Below are 16,932 nucleotides of genomic sequence, written 5' to 3' on the forward strand. Positions count from 1 at the left end.
TCTGTTTTCAATTGCTTTCTAACATTGTACCTTCTTTTCACCCTATTTTTCTTTTTCTTGGTTGTTTTATTAAATCTTAAATTCTCCTTTTCCCTTCCTCCCTTCCCATTTTCTTTCTTAATCAAACTTTTTAGTCCATTAAAGATGGCTTCTCTTTTCTTCTTCTTCTTCTCCTTCTCCTTCCTCCAGTGTTTGCTGGTACATATAAACCGCCATTTCTAAAAAATGGAAGGCAGCTCCCAAAGAGTCCTTGCCACTTTGTTGTCTTTCTTTTAATTTTTCATATTCCATTTTCAGTTCATCAACCGGTGGTACCATTATAGGTTTTTTTTTTTAAAAAAAACAACAACCCAGATGCTTTCAATCTTGAAGTAGTTTCCAAATGTCAGAGTTATCAAACAATCCAAACAAACAAAACTTTTTTCCTCTTCTTCTCTTTACAGTTTTTTCTCCAGAGGCAAAATCCCAGATATATTTTAAAAGCCGTATTACCATTAATTAATGGTCTTGTAATCTTCAAGGCGTCTCCTCCAGCAAAGTTTTTAAAAAAATATTTTTTTTAGTCCTCCCCTTCCCACTTATAACAAAGAGCTTATTTTTACCTTTAGAGAGCAAGTTTTTCTGTGCTCCTTTGCTTTCTCCGTAGGGAGGGGGAGTGAACTTTCCTTCAGCACTTTCGCCGATGTAACAGATTCTTTTGGAAACAAATGAATCAATCCAAAGTCAGGTTTCCAGGGTGTTTTAAAAGTAACATAATGTCGTGGTTTAGCCAAGAGAACTTCTTCTAAGACTTCCTCCTGCGCAAACTTATCCGGTTGAAGAATCCTTTATGGCTGCCATGGAGACAGCCGCTCATCCGTCTCGGGAAAAAGGAGTCTAGCCGGCTGGGGAAGGGGGGTGCGATGTCCCCAGACCCCTGCCTGGATCTCCTCTGTCTTCCGCTGCCCCTTCAGGGCAGCGACAACCCCCAAATCCAGTTGGATTGGGGGTACCTTGACGGCGAGTGCAGCAGGGACCCGCAGAGAAGCGGATTCCTGCCGCCGCCGAAGCCTTACAACCGGAAGTGTCCATGTTTCTTATCCTTTTTACAGTATCTGGCTATATGACCTTTAGCTCCACAATAAAAACATTTCCTAACAATATAGGCAGTTGAAGACAGTGTGGTTAACCACTTCCTGTGGTTATCTTTCTTTCAGCTCATTTCTACTTGCCTTCTTCTTGACTCTTCTAACAGTCTTCCAGTTATGCCAGTCAATGTAAATTCATCTCTGTTTAAAACTTCCAGTGAAGACATATAGTCACCATAAGTTTCATCTAAAGAAGAAAGAATGATGTAAACTTGATGCAACTCTGAGAAAATCAGCTCCTTTTCATGTAGCTCTTGTAAAGTCCTTTCCATAAACTCCAAATAAGCTAACATATCACCACCTTTTATAAGACAGGCTCTAAACAGTTTACGTGTAAGGTGTATATGTGCACTCAAACTATCTTGAACATAAATCCTCTTCAAAATGTCCCAACACCTAACAGCAGATTCTTCACTACGAATATGGACTAACTGCTGAACACTCAGTGTCAGTCCAATTATACTAAGAGCCTTTTCATTATCCCGGTTAAAGTCAGCTATTTTCTTTTTATCTTCATCATTCAATGGGTCCCAAGCTGTTACATCCGGTGGACTATTAACTAAAATCCATAATCCGTCTTTACACAGAAGTAGGCTGCACTTCATAGACCAGGAAACATAGTTTGTTCCATCTAACCAGGTTATCGGGGATATACTGGTTGATCGTTCTTGTGCCATTGTTAGTTTAAAAATAAACCGCAATCAGCTGGCTGAATATGAAACTGTATATTCACACTGGTTCTCAATATCTCTCTGGGCCCATAACCAATGTTATGATATGTACAGAATAACCCTTAAGTAACAAGGATATGCACATGGAAACATTTATGAGAATAGTTATGAATAATTATCCAGCCACACACAGATACACTAAATTGGGTTAAAGTTTACTTTAAGAAATAGCACAGTCCAATAATCGGTCCAGGTCATATATGTTTTACAGTCCAAAGAATATCCAATTACAAAGTCTTCTTACCAGTTGCCTTTGTCATTTACAGTAAACAAAGGTATCAAAGTATAAGCACAGCATAAACACAACAGAGACTCTCAGTCAAACTGAGATAGCAACAAAATGTCAGAGAAACAGAAGGTCAGAGAGAGAAACATGTCAGAGAGAGCAAGCCATGATCTCTAGCTCTCTCTTATGGCAATTCACAACACAATCAACCAATCGGAATATAGTATAAATCAACACAGTGACTTTGTCTTAAGCTACAAATATACATTATTGGTTTATATATTGCCAACCCAGCTAATTGGTGTACAGATTCCTATACATGAACTTTTTCTGATGTACATATTTGTATGCAACTTTGGAATTGAAATCCAAGTTGTCAAATTTCAAATTCACAGCTGGAAAATGTTTCTATTAAACTTGAAGGAGCTAGAGTTGGTTTATTTAAAAAACCATGCAGACTTAAATTCTTGTATGTATGTGTGTGTGTGTATGTATATATGTATGTATTTATGTGTGTATATATATTCGGCAGAATCTCATCTGCCATCATCAAGCTCGTGTATTGGGCTTGTCTATGTGTCAGGCTTTCCCAGCCGTTTCTGTTTTAAATTTGGTGGTAGCCTCGTGCTTTGTTAGAATGTTTTTTTCTTCATCCTGATTGGTTGAGAGTCTTAGTCTGTGTTTATTGGTCTTGGAGTTTGCCGTGTTCTGCTTGATTGGTGTTTCTAATATCTTCCGTCTGTTTTGTAGCTTTTTTTGTCTTGATTAGCTGGCAACTTTGTGTTTCGTGTATTGGGGGCTTTTAGCAGGCTTGGCTTGCATAGGTACATAAAAACTGAATTATGCACCCTGACCAAAGTAGCCAATGGCTTCCACTAAAGCAAAATCACAGGCCTGATCCACAAAAACACACTGAGACATAATAGAGACCTAGAAAACCCCAGCTACAGAATTATCAGAGAAGCCATAGACATTGAAAAATGACCTGAAAGCATGAATAGAAGAGATGACTCCACCAGACTGTCAATTATCTGGAAGCCTGCACTCAAACAAAAAAATCTCCACACCACAACCCAAACAAACACCTGGGCACAAACAGACCCCCCCCCGATACCTCCTGCCCAAATACACCCCAGCCAGCCACCTAGATGAAACCTAGCTTCCTAATAAACAATAGCCAGCCATTCGCCCGAAGCCAAGCCATGCTGAAAGCCCCCGATACACGAAACACAATGTTCTCAGCTAATCAAGACAAAAAAAACCCGCTACAAAATAGACAAAACATATTAGAAACACCAATCTAGCAGAACACAGTAAACTCCAAATCAATAAATACAGACCGAGACTCCCAACCAATCAGGATGAAGAAAAAACCATTCTAACAAAGCACAAGGCTAGCACCAAATTTAAAACAGAAACGGCTGTGAAAGCCTGACACACAGACGAACCCAATACACAAGCCTGATGATGGCAGATGAGATTCTGCCGGAATGTTGCTACAACTTTAAAAGCACAACTATAATGACATGGGAAAATACCCGAACAAAGCTGAATCCCATACTTATAAATATCCGTGAAAACTTAAGGAAATATATATATCTGCAAATATCCCGGTCTCCTTATCAAAGGTAACTTCTTGTTTTTCCAGTTGTTGATTTGTCTGTTTTATTTGCTTCAGTCCTCTCTTTGTCAGGTGATTTGTCAATCCTATTTTTTGCTCCAGTCCTTGGTTTCTTTGCTGATGTGACCAGTCTATCTGGTCTTTCTGCTTCTTTTGCTTATCTTTTGTCTGGTCTTCCTCTTCATCATGCTGTTGCTTTATTTGCTGATTTTTCTGTTCCCTATTTCCCCCCGTTCATATTCCATTTGTTGAATTAAATGGTCCTTTTAGTCCAATCTTTCTGTTGCTTCCACTAATTCATGGGCAGTTTGATCTTTATTCAATGTCTTTTGCAAACTGTTTTCTACTTTCTGGTCCAAACCATCAACTAAATTAATAACATTTTGGAACACCAAGGCCATCTAATCAAGAAATCCTCTCATTCCTAGTTGTTCCTTCAACTCCAGCCATAATAGTGACAAAAGTAGAACAAACAATCACACTTCAATCGCCAGTAGGTATTTGTTTCATTCGGTCTCTATTTCTTTCAAAACACAGTAAATTGTTTAAATGAGCAATTCCAACATTTACTCAGTACTTTGATAGTCCAATATATTTTCCAAGTTCTTTAAATCTGCTCTGTGATTTTAGTCTTTTATTCTAACATTCCAGAATCTCTTTCATAGAATGTTTCCCTTATTTCCACCTCTGGTGAGCATAAGTTTATAGGTTTCCAGGAGACTAGGAATCACTTTTCCTTCCGTCAGTAGATGGTGATTTCAACTTACTTTTCAGCATAATCATCTTTTAAAATGTTTTTTTCCACCAGTTGGATAATTATAATTAAATTCTCTAGGGTTTTTTTTAATCCTTAGGGTACCTTTAAAGAAGTAAAATCATCTGACCCAGCAATTCAGTTTCTAGTCACTGTTCCCTTCGCTTGTGCACTGTCTTGGCTATTCTGGTTGTTCCCAGCTTCATGGCAGCCATGTTGAATGACTGCCACTATTCCACATCTTCGGATGAGGGAGAATTTCCAAGTCAGGGAGGAGAGAGGCTGCCACTATTCCACATCTTCGGATGAGGGAGAATTTCCAAGTCAGGGAGGAGAGAGGCAGCTCTCCTCAACCTGCAAGCCCCCCCCCCCCTTTTTTTTTTTTTACTTCACCATCCCTCCAGAGTGGCTGTGGCTCCTTTTGGAGCTCTGATGGGAAAGCTTGGGGCAGAGCCGCAGAGTTTGCTGTCATTGCCTCCGACAGTGCCGGAAGTCTTAACCAAATTCAAAATACCTAGAATAAAGGTAAATTTAAGGAGAATATATTTATATTTATTTTAAAATATTTTTTATTCTAGGTAGGAAAAGCTATGTCATCAAATGAGACAGCAGCCTACGAGATTATGAAAAGCCTAGATGTGGATTATGTCTTAATAATCTTTGGAGGTGTAATTGGCTATTCTGGTGATGACATCAACAAATTTTTGTGGATGGTAAGAATAGCAGAAGGAGAACATCCTAAAGATATTAGGGTAAGTCAGGACAGTTTTTAAACTAGGTACTTAGGATATACTGTTTTCCTGCCTTAGTCTTTTTGTTTAATCTGACAAGATGTTGTGTGTAATGCTTTCATCTTTCTTTAAAAGAAATTATCCCAAATTTGTTTGATATTTCTAAGGACACTTACATTGTTTATAATTACATAGTGTTCTAAGTAACTAGCATATTTAGTAGTATTTACTGTGTATTTGTCACATTTGATGTTTTAATGCAATATAGCCAATATAGTCAAAAGTGAAAATGAAATGAAAACATACCGTCATATAGTTTTAAGGCAACAAGACAAAAAGTAAAACAAGGAATTGCAAAATAAATATTTAAAAATGAATTAGTAATCAAATCTTTTTTTACACTTGAATTGCCCACTTTTGTAAGAATTCTTGAATAGAGTAGAATAGAATGGAATGGGATTCTTTATTGGCCAAGTGTGATTGGAGACACAAGGAATTTGTCTTTGGTGCATATGTTCTCAGTGTACGTAAGAAAAAATAAAATACGTTCATCAAGAATTGTAAGATACAACACTTAGTAATGGACATAGATTACTATAAGCAATAAAATCATACATAGATTACTAATATGCAATCAAAACATACTAAGAAAAGAAAACAATATAAATTATAATGATACAAGTGGGAAGAGATAGGTAATAGGAAGGATGACAAGAATAATAATATAATCTTATTAAGTAAGTTGACAGTGTTGTGGGAGTTGGTTGTTTAGCAGAGTGATGACATTCTGAAAAAAACTGTCCTTATGTCTAGTTGTTCCGGTGTGTAGTGCTCTATAGCGTCGTTTTCATGGTAGAAGTTGAAACAATTTATGTCCAAGATGTGAGGAGCCTGTAGACATTTTCACGGCCCTCTTTTTGATTCATGCAGTATACAGGTCCTCAATGGAAGGCAGGGTGGTAGCAACTGTTTTTTCTTGAGTTCTAATTATCTGTTGAAGTCTGTCTGTCTTGTTTGGCTGCAGAGCCAAACCAGACAGTTATAGAAGTACAGATGACAGACTCAATAATTCCTCTATAGAATTGAATCAGCAGCTCTTTGGGCAGTTTGAGCTTTCTGAGTTGGTGCAGAAAGAACATTCTTTGCTGTGCTTTTTTGATGACGTTTGTGATATTAGGTGTCCATTTTAAGTCCTGAGATATGATAGAACCTAAAAACTTGAACGTCTCTACTGTTGATACTGTATTGTCTAGTATTGTAAGAGGTTGTAGTATAGGAGGGTTGCTCCTAAAATCTACCACCCTTTTTATGATTTTGAGTGTATTTAGTTCAATATTGCTGGTTACACCACAAGGCTAGTTGTTCAACTTCCCATCTGTTTGCAGATTCATCGTTGTCTCAAATGAGACCAATCACTGTTGTGTCATCTGCAAACTTCCGTACTTTAACAGAGGGATGTTTTGAGATTCAATCATTGGTATATAGTGAGAAGAGAAGTGGAGAGAGCACACAGCCCTGGGGGAGCTCCTGTGCTAATTGTACAAGCATCTGATGTGATTTTGCCTAGCTTCACCTGCTGCTTCCTGTCAGTTAGGAAGTTTATGATCCATTTACAAGTGTGGTCAGGTACAGATAGCTGATTTAATTTACTTAGAAGAATATCTGGAATGATGGCATTGAATGCTGAGCTGAAGTCTACAAAGAGGACCCTTGCATAGGTCATTGGAGATTCAAGATGTTGTAGGATGTAGTGCAGAATCATATTAACAGCATCATCTGTCGATCTATTTGCTTGGTAGGTAAATTGCAGGGGGTCTAGCAGCAGGTCCATGATGGCTTTTAGGTGGGACAGTACTAGCCTTTTAATGGTTTTCATAACCACAGATGTTAGAGCAACCAGTCTGAAGTCATTCAGTTCCTTGATGGAAGGTTACTTTGGCACTGGGATGATAGTAGAGCATTTGAAGCAAGAAGGAACATAGCACATCTCTAGTGATTTATTAAAGATTCGGGTGAAGATGGGGGTCAATTGATCAGCACAAGCTTTTAAGCAAGAGGGAGTTATCTTGTTTGTGCCCGGTGATTTTCCTGACTTTTGTCTGTGAAATAGACCTTGCACTTCATTCTCTGTAATCACCAAAGGTGGTGGGCCCAATGGAATGGGGTAGGTTGCAGGAGGCTTTACTGTTGTTGGTGTGTCTGAGATGGGGATTGTAGAGATGGATGGCAGTAATTTTCTCTCAACCCTACAGTAAAACACATTCAGGTCATCCGCCATTTGTTGATTTCCTTCAGCATGGGAAGAAGGTTTGCTGTAACCAGTGATATTTTTTAGAGTTTTTCACGTGTTTGCTGGCTCATTTGTTGAGAACTGATTCCTTAGCTTTTCAGAGTAGCTTATTTTCGCTGCTCTAATCTCCCTGGCCTTATTGTACTGTATTCTATTGCTTTTTCTGTAGGCTTCCTTTTTGGTACAATGTAGCTGCTTAAGTTTAGCTGTGAACCAAGGTTTATTGTTACTGTATATTGTCAAGTTTCTAGTCGGCACACCTAGGTCTTAACAAAAATTGACATGATGTTACAGTATCTGTGAGTTCATCCAAGTCTGCAGAGGTATCTTCGAACACATTCCGATCAGTGCATTCAAGACAAGCCTGTAACTTTAGCTTTCTTCCTCAGTCCAAGTCTTCATTGTTTTAATAGTTGGTTTCATGATCTTGTCTGTAAGCAGGTACAAGGTGAATCATACAATAATCAGAGTGTCCCACAGCTGCTCGTGGAAAAGACCGATAAGCATCTCTTAATGTTGTGTAGCAATGGTCTAAGGCAGTGGTTCCCAAAGTGGTGGTACCGCCCCGTGCAGGACGGTGGGATGCCTTAGGGAGGCACTAAGAGGCAAGGGGGCGGCAGGGGGGCCTAAGAGACAGCAGGGGATCGCTGGCACTCTGTCTGGCAGCCTCCAAGGGGGGAGGAAACAGGTGGCGCGCAGATGGCTACCTCTCTCTCCCCCCTTCTCGTCCAGTGCAGCAGCTCTTCCCACGGCAGAATCTACCCATGAAATGAACATGTATGTTTATGTGTGTGTGTCAGAGGAGGAATGTGTGTTCGAGGGGGAGGAAACATTTTTCTCGGAGTTTTGAGCTAGGAGGGGCCAAAACGAGCTGAAGCACCAATGGGAATTATCCCTGCTCCAGTGTCATCAGTCTCTGGGCAGAGTCTCCCTTGACTTCACATGGTGGAGGAGGGAGTTCTAAGCAGAGAGAGAAGCAGAGAAAGTGGGAAGGGGATCTTTTCAGTCTTGGGGTGCTGCATTCTGGGGGGGGGTCTTTCATACCAGCTCCAGAGGGGAGAGTGGACTTCCTTTTGTGCCCCCCCCCGATTCTCATCCAATCTCCCTTTCTCTGTGCACCTGGAGGGCGGACTAGATGCCCTTTGAATTCCCACAATGCCCAGAGGGCACCCAGGCTGGAGCTGCTGAGACTCCAGAAGGGCAAAGTGGAGCCAGAGCTCAAGTGGTCCTTCCATTCTGCCCCCCTACTCAATCTGGAGGGAGGGAGCCCCCAGCAGCTGCACCAAAGGACAGGGGGGGAGGCACAGCCACACAGCCAGCCAGGACTTGGGGCCCCCACACTCACCCCAATCCAAAGAAAGCCAGGAAAACCCTCAGCTGACAGTCCATGCAGGAAGAGATGGAGAGGATCTGCAGGGATCCCCCATAATCTGGCCGGATCCTCTCCCCAGGCCCCATCCCCTTAAGGGGGGATTTCCATAGGGATCTCTCGGCTTTTTCCATCCTTGAAACCCGCTTCCCTCTCGCTTGAAGAACTCCTTCCGATCCCCCCTCCCTCAGCCCCCAGTGGGAAGGCATCTCCCCCTCTGTTTCTGTGGCTCGGGATCCCACTTTTCCTTGCAAAACAGTTTGGCTGTTTCTCCTCCATTTTCCGCTCCTTAGGACAATTTCAACATCTGCCCATCATTTCAAAGCGCAACAATCGATACTTTCATCAGAAAAAAATATACAAAGCAACATTTTTGGGGAGAAATTGCCAATATAAAAATGTGGACATGGAAGTGGAGTTGCGATGAACTTTTTTCCTCAGAAATTTGTGTATCTCGGCTGTGGAATATGAAGCACTGCTAAAACACGGGTCATTTTTCTAATAGTTTTTCTTCATTATTTCTTTATTATTATTTTATCATGGTGTAAAATAGAAAAAAATAGAGCAAGTGAGAAAAAGAGAAAGGGAAGGAAAGGGGAGAAGTGTGGGAGAAAGGAGGCACCGGCCCCGCAGGCAGGTTGGGAAAGTAGAGCAAAGCCAGTTCTGGCTTTGCTCTACTTTTCAAACATGCAGCCACTACCATGTTCTAGGTGCCAGCCCTGCAGGTCCACCCCATTGAGCCCACTGCACTGGAGGGACCTGCCCAAACAAGTCAAGCGGAGCGGTGCAGCAAGTCACTGGGGTGAGCCACATCACAGAATTTCTTTAGTATAGTTATATATAAAAACATAAGCCTTCTCCTTTCTTTTTACCAGATGTTTCTGCAATTCTGTCTGCTCTATAGAGCACTATATAGAAACACTATAGAAATCATCCTTGATTGACAATTAATTAATTAGCAAATTTTCAAAGTTGCAACAAACCTCTGGGGCGAAATATGATCCATTTTGTGACAACATGTGGGTGCTTGGCAAGCAGCCGTATTTATGGCTCTTTGCAGCATCCAAGGATCATATGACCATATCTTATGAAATCTGTACCAAAAACTGGTATTTATTTCTGGGTTTTGGCTCATAACGCCCCATTGGTTCTTTTAACAATCACTGCATTCACTGGATCACTTTTCCAATGATCATTGGGGAAAAAGTCATAAAATCAGATTGGCCACATAAGTGATTTGATTTATGATTGCTATGACTTAGAACCGTGGTGAACAGCTGCATTATGGTCTTGTGGAAAACTACTTGTACATTCCTCATCATTGTATGCTTCATAGAATACGAATACAATCTCTATGAAAAAATTAGAACTACTCTGAATCACTCTGGGTTTTTTAGCAATTACTTGTTTACAATAACTGATTATTGTAATTTTAATTCTGTTTTGTCCTATTTTTCTAATCTGACTTCTTCAACTCCTTCTTTTTCTTAAAGGAAAGTGACTATTTCACTCCACAAGGAGAGTTTAGAGTTGATAAAGCAGGATCTCCAACTTTGCTGAACTGTCTTATGTATAAAATGTCATATTACAGATTTGGAGAAATGCAGGTTAGTCCTACGTTGTTGCTATTATTATTATTATTATTATTATTGTTGTTGTTGTTGTTGTTGTACATTTTCCTTTGTTATGCATAATGTTTCCATTTCTGCAATGGCAGTGTACTGTCTGTATCAAATCTCTTTTGAATACACATAATATTATACACACCATAATTATAACCATTATTCTTCACTTCTAATCGCCCTATACAATTTAATCTATAATCATATATAATCCAGTTATAATATTGCTTATGGTATTATTGTGTGCGTGCGTGCGTGTGTGTGTGTGTGTGTAATTGATCATCCTTAATTATAAATTTATTAACTTCTGCTTCTATTTTCTAACCATTTATAAAATAGGTTAAATAGTACCCTGTTTCCTCTTTATCCTTAATTTTCATCATTAACCTGTCCATTTTGGCACAGTCTAGTATTTTCCTTACTACATTTTCATCTATAGGTATATTTTCATTTTTCCAATTTTGTGTGTACATAATTCTCACTCCAGTTATTACATGTAATATTAAATAAGTAATTCTTTTGTTATATTTTCCCGGTGGTATACCTAGTAAGAACAATTCTGGTTTTAAATCTATTTGTTGTATTGTCATTCTAACCACCTTTATTTTTTTGCCATTGGACAAAGTCCACCACATATGGTAAAAGGAACCCAGAATCTGTTTACATTTCCAGCATTCTGGTGATATGTTTTGGAACATCTTTGCCATTCTTGCTGGTGATAAATGCCATCAGTAGAACATTTTGTAAAGGTTTTCTTTATATGTTGTTGACATCATTAGTTTGTAGTTGCTTTCCCAAAGTTTTTGCCAATTGTCTAATTTTATAATATATCCAAAATTTTGGCCCATTCTATCATAGTTTCTTTTACATGTTCTTCCATTTAAAAGTTCAATAAGTAGTTATATATTTTCTTTATTAATTTATTATCTATCCCTAGAAATATCTGATCTAATTCTAGAGGTTCTTTATAGAATCCATATATTTCTGAATCTTTCTTGTGTCTTGTTTGTATTTGAATATGTGGCCACCAGGCCAAATCTATTCCTTGGTTTTTAGTTCCTGTTTTGATTTTAAATCCCTTGTTCGTTTAGGATATCTTTATACCTTACAATTTTTTCCAGTTCAAGAGCACTTGGATGTATTAGTGCTTCCATCATGGATAGCCAGACCAATATTTTCATGTAATGTTTCTGTTTGATTCTTCCCCTTACTGAAAGCAGAGCATTCTTGATATAGTGCCTTTGAAAATATCTCTGTATTTTACTTTTCCCATACCATATAAATGCATGCCACTCCAATTATAAAGTCAATATTCTTTTGTTCTTCAAATTTATCCACTCTTTTACCCATGTGAGTGCTGACGCCTGATAATACAGCTGCCAATCCTGTAATCCAAACACACACACACACCCTTATTTTTGGTGTCTTGTAACATTTTCTGTTTGATTCTTGCTTTTTTACCCTGCCAGACAAACTTTAAAATCTATTTGTTTAAATCCTTAAAAAGGTTTTTTTCTAGTTTTATCAGAATTGCTTGAAATAAAAATAGCAATTTCAGTAGGATATTCATTTTTGTTGTGGCAATCCTTCCGACCAACAACAACTGTAGAATTCTCAATTTTTCCAAGTCTGTCTTTATTTGTTGTATTAATTTAATGTAGTTGTCTTCTTTAATGGTTGTACATTTCAAAATTCCACTGTGCCTTTATATTTCCTTGTCAACTAAGGTTTAGCAAATAGAAACTATTTAAAAGGTCATATTGGCATTTTACTCACTGGAATCTTTTAAAGGAGCAGCATTTAATTTTATTTCAAAAGCATTCTTAGTGGCAATGCATGATCTGCATTTATATATTACAATTATTAGTTTATGTGGTTTATTTAGCCACAATTTGAAATAGAAAATCAAGATCCTTCTACGAGGGGAGGGATATTGTTGAAATTCTTGATATTTTCTCCTTTTTTGTACTGAATTGGTTACTTATCTCATGTTTAATTTATATAGTACAATGCTGGACTTCTTCACTGTGTGGAGTAAAAGTAAGGCCTCTTTAACATGATCTGTTTCAGATTAAAAATAACATTTTCAAATCCATTACCAATATTTTCAATATAACCTTTGTAGTTTGTCTAGAATTTAATATACCTGCAAACTAATGGGTTGCGTTAATTTTGTAGCTGGATTTTCGGACTCCCCCAGGATTTGATCGAACCCGCAATGCTGAAATTGGCAACAAGGACATTAAGTTTAAACATTTGGAAGAAGCCTTTACTTCAGAGCACTGGCTTGTTAGAATATATAAAGTAAAAAAGTTAGATAACAGAGAAACGTTGGACCATAAGCCTAGACTAACCAACATTTTACCAAAACAGAAGTATTTGTCAAAAAAGGTGGGTTCTTAGTGAAATTTTCAAAGGAAATTTTTAATACTATGCTAGTTTTACCAGATACGCTATTGGGTCTTTCTATCAGCCACATAAATGGACACTTTTGTTTCCAATAAAAGAACAGCCAAAATAATAATTGTTAACATTTGATTAATAAAGCATGTGGGATTATATTTATTATTTGTGCTCATTAGCAGACTGTGCCCATAAAATCCCAGCTAAGTGTAATAAGATTGATTATCTAAAGTATATTAATAGTGTTCCAGTTATTATGTTGGTTCACTTAGTAAATGTGAAAATGTCTTTCTGAAAAATGATGCTTAAGACATTTCAGAATGACTTATTTTGTAAAATAATTAAACCTGAACTTGTTGACAGCTCAAGTGTCTGCTTTTTCCTGTTTTAAAATCATCTCATTTGAATACATTTTCCCCCATCGTGTGGTCATCTAGTCTATTGGACAATCAAGTCTTCAGGAATGAAAATCAAATTCTCTTCAAACAGAAAAGTTTTACCTGATTTTTTTAATATGAAAGTAGTCTATCGTAAACATTCAAGCAACTATTATTTATATATAAAGCATGCATAGATAGATAGATAGATAGATAGATAGATAGATAGATAGATAGATAGATAGATAGATATCTGTAGAGAAGCCTGATGATGGCAGATGAGATTCTGCTGAAACGTTGCTACAACTTTAAAAGCACAACTACAATGACGTGGGAAAATACCCGAACAAAGCTGAATGATATATAATATCAACTTTAAATAGTTAATGTGTGAAATAATTAATTACAGTTGTAAAAATGAACATTGCATCCCACTGTATTTTAGAAATAACTGCAGCATGGTAGAACTGTTTTTTTCTATAGTCCATAGAAATTAAAATGTAAACCTTACAGCATTATTTTTACATTATAACCACGATAACACTTTTAAAGAAATTAGAAGTTTATGACTTCAGTTTTTGGAATAATACTTCTTGTATTGAATGCTAAAAGTATGGTGGCATTAGCAGAAAGCAAACAGTATCAAGAAATATTTTTCCTTGTTACAGGACAATATACTAAATAGCTGTTATTTAAATTAATTGGCAGTATTTGCTGCAAATAAGTGTATTCTGAACCTAAAAGCTTAGATTTGATTGAAAACAGCGACAATGACTAAAGAAGAACACACATAGAATAACACAAATTTGTGGTGAGAGATTTAGGGAACATGCTACATGTCAGAACTGGAAAGATCACATCCAAAAGTACCTGCATATGCTACTTCCTATCTTTCTAACCTTGACTTAAAACATAATAATTAAGGATTCTGGAGCAATACAAAAACATAAGCATTGCCGCTAGAGCATTACAAATAACTAATACACTATTCTGTTTTTCTTTTTAGACTGCCAAAAGGAAGCGTGGCTACATTAAGAATAAACTAATTTTAAAGAAAGGCAAGAGACCCAACAGGAAGACAGTTTAAAAACACTGTACTGATTGCTAATATTGAAGCAGTTGTCCTTGAGATAACCAGTCTTTGCCTTTAGCTCAAGTCATGTTTCACAGCAACATGAGGGTACAGAACCATCTTTGGTCCAGATTATTGTACAAAACTTTCAGGCAATGTCTGACTTAAATTTTAGCTTATTAAGAACAGCTGTTTTAGATTTGTATTGTGGAGCAAGACAGGGCTGTTGTCTTAGCAGCAGATTTTTAAAAATGGGTACATATTATCCTTCATATTAATTGAATTTGAACCGATTGCACCAAAGAGCCCTTTAATTCGGTCCTTGGCACATGCATACTTGTCAGTTTTTTAATCTTCTGTTGAACAGCAATATCTCATCTGGGATTTGGCTATCCTAATTGTGATGCTTGCAATAATGTGGGTATTTTGACATTTCAGATAGTAGAACAGCTTTGATATATTTATTTTATGAAACAACACTCATTGTTGCTGTATGTTGTGTTCAGGACTATATATCTAGCTGCAATTTCACTAATCATGGCACAGATTAGGTGCTTACATGAGGCCATTTATTTTGAGAAGAAGTGATCTTGCTGCCCTTCAAGATGATAGATTTTTCATAGAAGAGATAAATACAAGGGCTACATTTGAACCTTATATCTGATACGACAGTAATGAATGCTATTGAGCACCATAGCACTTGGTGTTCTCAAAACCTTGTTTAATCAGAAGTTTATATTATACAATATTTTGGCCTGTTGGGGGAAAAATTGACAAGTATCCAAACTTGTTTCCTACATTTATTTACAGGCAGAAGGTTTATAAGTCTGCCTGCTTACCTGTCTTTCATGGGGTTGAGTTTCTCCATATTTTTATTTAGTGCTTCAGTTCATGGAACTTCTGCTTTGCATATGCGCTATCTTTTATAGTTTCTGAAAAAGATTTTATCAAGTGCACTAAATCATAAATGGAGACTGAACATGTTCAATTTCCAACTATACAAACTTGAACATTATTTGTTATTTTATTAAACATGTACATGGGATAGGATTCATTGACGGCCACAGGATATAATTTTGATTTTAAAAAACAGCTTATGCCATCTTTGTTGGTGTAAAGCAGAATAGTATGTACCTCCCCCCAAAATATCATTTGATTAGTGAGAAAGTTACTGCTGACATTACAGATGTATAATTTTTATTTGTATTTTTTTTCCTTTTGGATTAAATAGGTTATAAATAAATAATGCAGTAGCAACATTTTCACAAAATCGGGATTTCTGAGCCTTTGTCACTGAGATTATATTATTTTGTTGCTTTACAACTCAATGCAAACCCGTTGTTGACTATAGGGATAAATAAAGTTAAATCAAGTTTTTGTTGTTAAATGGCTGGCTGCTATTTTTTATTTATTACCTTGTGGCTTCAAAAAATGCTGTTAAGGACCTCAATCACCATTTATTCAAAACTAATTCTGAAAGTATTGTCCTTTCTATGTTAAGAATTATCAATTTGATTATGACTTGCTTATACATTTTCTCTTGCTATGATTTCTTCCATAAACATAAGCTAATTTAGTGTGCTTATGCTACATTATAATTAGATACAAATTGAATAATTTGGAACAAACTGGAAAATGTTTTATACTATTTAAACTCTGCTTTTAATACTAATGAAATTTATCCTGTAAAGGATACACTGACATACACTTCTCTCTTATTTGTATTGTATTTAAAAACTAATGAAGAATTCTAGTTACCAACTCAGTATAATATGGCCCAAGCTCCCTCGTAGTATTATTTAGATGTTTAATCTCAGTTCAGAATTCACTGAGAAATATTCAGACTAAATTACTGATTTTAATATTTTACTCATTCATCTATTAAAAGAAGTACAGGAGTATACTTAAAAGTGGGTGAAACAAATTGATATTCTAATTTTGTTGAAACATTCTACAACCTTTCATGTTTGTTTTTTCCTTTTTTTCTGCTATGTTTATCTGTTAGGATTTTAATCAGAAGATGAGCAAGTCAACAACATAGGTAAAACATAATGGGACCACTATTCTTCCAGCTATTCTTGTTCAGTTGCATTTTATTTCTAACTTTTCTTGATTAGTCACAAATCTTGCTTCTGCTTATTTTTTTCTGATGAGAAAGGCACATTATTTTTATTTCAAGATGTGCCAGCAGCACTATAAATGAAAATGTGCTGGAATAGGCCATACAGTCTCAGTTCTGTCCAGTATTCACTTCCTTCCAGATCTTATAGTTCTATCTTCACCACTTAATATTGTTGGAGTTTCATACAAGTTCAAACCTTTATTGTCAATGCACAACATGTGTACAATGAAATTGAATTAGCCTCCCTTGGTGCAGCCCACCCATGAACACAGAATACATGTCAATAAACCAATAAATAAAAAAAATCCCTAACCCCAAATAATTAATAAATTAGCACACATTTCCCTATACATTAATTATATTATAATATATATAATATTACATACTGGGATTGTAAGGCTATCATATTAAGCCTGATTGTGGTGGTGTTACATTTAGTAGTCTGACGGCCCATGGATAAAAGCTATTTTTCATCCTATTTGTCCGG

At 36.9% G+C, this 16,932-nt stretch overlaps 1 protein-coding gene across 2 annotated transcripts in view; it reads left to right on the top strand.

Annotated features, from left to right (window-relative positions):
• STT3B (STT3 oligosaccharyltransferase complex catalytic subunit B) overlaps nucleotides 1-15,710 on the top strand; it is a 96,796-nt gene extending 81,086 nt beyond the window's left edge. The window contains exons 13-16 of one of the 2 annotated variants that reach the window (XM_087915368.1): nucleotides 5,038-5,211; nucleotides 10,343-10,456; nucleotides 12,650-12,862; nucleotides 14,258-15,710. In XM_087915368.1, coding sequence (XP_087771494.1) covers nucleotides 5,038-5,211; nucleotides 10,343-10,456; nucleotides 12,650-12,862; nucleotides 14,258-14,338 — 582 coding nt within the window. In that variant the 3' untranslated portion in view covers nucleotides 14,339-15,710. The remainder of the gene's footprint in view (nucleotides 1-5,037; nucleotides 5,212-10,342; nucleotides 10,457-12,649; nucleotides 12,863-14,257) is intronic. The other variant, XM_087915369.1, reaches the window with a different exon arrangement.
• Nucleotides 15,711-16,932: the final 1,222 nt, after the last annotated feature.

This window comes from Pseudonaja textilis, chromosome Z (assembly GCF_049901715.1).
Source record: "Pseudonaja textilis isolate UNSWEBS1 chromosome Z, rPseTex1.2, whole genome shotgun sequence".
Classification (NCBI taxonomy): domain Eukaryota; kingdom Metazoa; phylum Chordata; class Lepidosauria; order Squamata; family Elapidae; genus Pseudonaja; species Pseudonaja textilis.